At 52.5% G+C, this 3937-nt stretch overlaps 1 protein-coding gene across 1 annotated transcript; it reads right to left on the minus strand.

Annotated features, from left to right (window-relative positions):
- Positions 1–620: 620 nt before the first annotated feature.
- LOC123144520 (uncharacterized protein DDB_G0271670) lies at positions 621–3064 on the minus strand. Its single transcript, XM_044563707.1, has 2 exons — positions 2665–3064; positions 621–1395 (listed from the first exon to the last, which is right to left on the minus strand). The coding sequence occupies exons 1-2, from the start codon at positions 2866–2868 to the stop codon at positions 928–930; spliced, it is 672 nt and encodes a 223-aa protein (XP_044419642.1). The 5' UTR covers positions 2869–3064; the 3' UTR covers positions 621–927.
- Between the last annotated feature and the right edge of the window lie 873 nt (positions 3065–3937).

The raw sequence follows: 3937 nt of genomic DNA on the forward strand, positions 1-3937 counted from the left end.
GGATTTCTGATGTAATAAAGTGTGTGATTGAACTCTGTTATTTATCAAGTATTGTGTGTGCTAGCAAGCCGATTCATGTAATAGCACTTAAGCACAAAGACTTCGATCCATTTGGGCCGGGTCGCCAGAATCTCCCTTCTTTCGACATGAACTTCATAATGTTGTATGATGTCTAAAAGTTCTGAATCGCCAAAAAAATCTAGAAATAAAATAATATAGCCAAATTGCCAAGTAAGCACTGCACCAACTAGCTGATACTGTGCGAGTTGAACCTAGCTCAGATAATTAGGTTTCTTGTGTTGAAACCAACCTACCAAGTTTCACGCCGTGGACTTGCCGGTAGTGCTCATATTTTTCTAAATTTATTTCAGCCGATGATGCTCGTTCAATGTGAGGGGACGTTCTCGTCAACTACAAAGGCACTTGGGGTGACTTCGTTAATCTTATGATGTTACGCCGACTCAATATCTCGATGGTGTTCAAAGGGATAGGGTGTGCGTGCATTCATAGGATGCATGTATGCGAGCATCCGTGTTTGTAGTTTTTACTATGTTATAAAAAAAACTACAAACTTTGTGTGCATGCCATGGTCTTTTGCTCCCTTTCAATATTTTATAAAATAATAAAATGCTAACCCAACAACGGTATTTAATTGGAGCACAAATGTTCACTCTTGAAATGGAAGGACGGAAGGTTAGTCTCTGTCGTCGAGTCCCACGAGGACATAGAGAAAGCAATGACATGGGTCTCTTTCCTTCCCTTGTCCCGTACATTGGCACACAAGCACAGGAACCAGGAATCAGTGGCAACGATTTGGGGACCTCCTCGCACAAAACCCTGTCTTCGGTAGTCCATGACAGCCACGAAATTGCACCACGCCTCGCAAGTAGTGACTCACGGGGGACCAGGTGGTAGCAGGCTGGCAGCTCAGGCGTAAGAGGCTCCGAGGTGGAGGAGGCCGGAGCTGCCGCACTTGGGGCATAGGCCGACGCTCTTGGGCACCATGAAGTACATGAAACACGCCCTGCACCCGACCGCAACGAGCACGTGGCTGGTGGCGTGCCCACTGTCGCTGGAGGCGGGCTCGTTACTGGGGAAGAAAGACGAGAGCACGGACGAGACGCCGGAGCTCCGGCTGCTGCTGCTGCTGCTCTCCTCGTCGTCACCGTAGCCTTCACTATAGCCGTCGCTGTCATCATAGCCGTAGCCATAGCCGCCGGTGACGCTGGACGCCGCGGAGGTGTAGCCAGAGCTGGACGACGAAGTGAAGGCTGCGCGGTGTGAAGTGAAACAGGTGGACCGCGGCGTCGACAAGGCGGAGCAAAGCGACGGCGTGCGAGGGTCGATAGTCGTCCGGGTGCCGTCCTCCCAGTTGATGTAGTACACTTGCCCCGTCTGCATCAGATCATTAGGAAAAAAAGGTAGCAAGTTCAATAGATTCCCAGTAGCATCTAGGTGTTGAGAAAAATCGTGGGAAAAAAAATAGATGTTGAGAAAAATCAACTAAAAATAGAAATGAGGAGATGTTGCAAAAAAACTTTCAAAATGTATGTACATCTTGATTTGAGATAGGCCATGAACACAATGTTGGATTACCAAGCAAAAGGAAAATGTTTGACAACTAGAACCGATGGACATCAATACAGGGGCAGAGCAATGTGGAATAGAAATGCTGGATCAGATGAAATGTGCTCTATGCAACTCGTGACCTCGCAGGGAATATATGCAAGATTCTCTTCGGTCAGTGTGTGACAGTTGTGGTGGTTTTTAGCTTGGAAAAAAACAGAGATGGGTGCGGAGAGAATCAAAATGAAGAGGAGCGAGTGCGGAGAGTATTTGTGTAGAGTAATAAGAAAATAAAATGAGAAAACCCGCAACATATTTTTTTTCTCTAGGATTCGGAAATCGAACGGTGAAGATTCAGGCTACATCGCACCTTCTTTTTAACTAACTTTTTCAAGTCACTAGTTTGTTGGAAGCAGGGTGGCATCTATCCTAGTGCAATAAAGATCCTCACAACTCCGGTGATAATCGATATGGCTGTGGTCCAGAAGAAACCTATGGCGAAATCTAGCTTTACAAAGAGAGGGACACAGAGCAAAAAGGAATGGATCCACACAGATATGTCAGGATTTACAAGACAAACGCAGATCTGATGGCGCACTAGGATATTAGTAGTATTTCAAGAAGAGAAAACAGCAGCATAGCAATGGGGGAGAACAAGTTGGCATCCAGCGGAAAGGGTCGAGCCTTTCTGAAGCTGGAAAGAAATCACAAGGAGACGGATCAAATAATCAAAAGGAAATTTTGCAAGAGAAAAGAGTTGCCGGCTAGGAACAGATTATGCAAGAGTCCAATAACAAGAGAACAAAAGAGGGGGCCAAAAGTGGAGGCGATTAATGAAGCTCAATCCGTCTCAAGTGTTCAGCCGCTTTGGCCATTAAATGATGCGAATGATTGACCCATCGAATCCGGGCCTCAAAACTACTAAGTACAGGCATCCAACTACCTCGTAAGCCGCTTGTCATTTATGTCCAAATGATTGGGAGAGCGCACACGCCCATGCACGCACGCGCACGGGGGCGCACGGCCATCGATCCCTCCGATTCGGATGTTGTGAAGGGGAACAAATGACGGAATGTATAGATGGGGACGTGTGCGTACCCGGATGTCGAGGCACTGCTGCCAGTGGTAGGGCAGGGCGACGTCGGAGTTGAGCTCGACGGTGACGCCCTCGCTGTCGTTGCTGCCCTCAGCGCCCCTGGCGTGGCCGTGGCGGTGGCGCCGGCCCGGCCGCCGGCCGCCGCCGTTGAGGGAGCAGCTGCGCAGCGAAGAGGCGATCATCTCGATGTTGGGAGCGGTGGCCATCCAGAGCGGCGACAAGGAGCGAGGGGCCGGTGGCCTCTGCCTGCTGGATGGTGGGTGGAAATGGGGGAGGAAAGTGGAAAGGGAAAGAGGAATTTCTTGCTTCGCTTTTGGCCGTGGTGTTGTTGTGTTCGTCGCGTGGGGTATCCCGAGCGAGACCAGCGGGGTGGGCTGGCCAAAGTGCTGCAAGAGTGGCTCCTTTCCCTGGCTGGAGCCACAGTTATATGGCGGATGCTAGGCGTAAGCCGAATGATAAATGTGAGTTATCAGCCGTCTTGGTAATCATCCGATCATGCACATCGTAGCCGTCCGCTTGGTCTCACATTACCCGTCAACATCTTCCCTCTCACGCAACAGAGGCACCACCCATGCAGCGCCCGCTGTTGCGCTCCAAGCACAACTACCAGCTCGGCGACAACGGTTGGGACACCACCGAAGCTGCGATGCAATGACTGTCGGAGCTGCGATGCAACGGCCATCGACACCGCCGGAGCTGCCATGCAGCGGGCGTCTGAGTTCTGATGCAGTGAGCGTCGACGACGCGGCCAGAGCTGCGATGCAGCGGCCATCGGAGTTGCGATGCAGCGGGTGTCGACTTTGCCGGAGCTGTGAGACAGCGGTCATCGACGCCGCCAGAGCTGCAATGCAGCAGCCATCGGAGTTGCGATGCAGCGGGCGTCGACTCTGCCGGAGCTGTGAGGCAGCGGTCATCGACGCCATCGGAGCTGTGATGAGCCGGCCGCCAGAGCTGCGATGCAGCAGGCGCCAACGCCGGCAGAGTTGCAATGCAGCGGCCGTCGGAGCTGCGATGCGGCGGCCGCCAAAGCTGTGATGCAACGGCCGTCGACGTCGTCGGAGCTGCAATGCAGCGGCCACGACGCCGCCGGAGCTGCGATGCAGCGGCTGTCGATGCCGCCGGAGTTGCGATGCACCGGGTGCCGGAGCTGCGATGCAGCGGGCGTCAACGCCGCCGGAGTTGCGATGCAGCAGGCATCGACATTGCCGAAGTTGCGATGCAGGATCGTCGATGTTGGGTTTGCGGCAGCTTGATTCCGCACGCTCGTCGGCACCT

Source organism: Triticum aestivum, chromosome 6D, assembly GCF_018294505.1.
Source record: "Triticum aestivum cultivar Chinese Spring chromosome 6D, IWGSC CS RefSeq v2.1, whole genome shotgun sequence".
NCBI classification, from domain to species: domain Eukaryota; kingdom Viridiplantae; phylum Streptophyta; class Magnoliopsida; order Poales; family Poaceae; genus Triticum; species Triticum aestivum.

What these genes read in the sequence shown, in the direction of transcription:
- LOC123144520 (XM_044563707.1), bottom strand. Translation starts at nt 2,868, where the DNA reads ATGGCCACCGCTCCCAACATCGAGATGATCGCCTCTTCGCTGCGCAGC. An exon ending in AGCAGTGCCTCGACATCCGG is followed by an intron (nt 1,396 to 2,664) that starts GTACGCACACGT and finishes GATCTGATGCAG; the next exon opens with ACGGGGCAAGTGTACTACAT.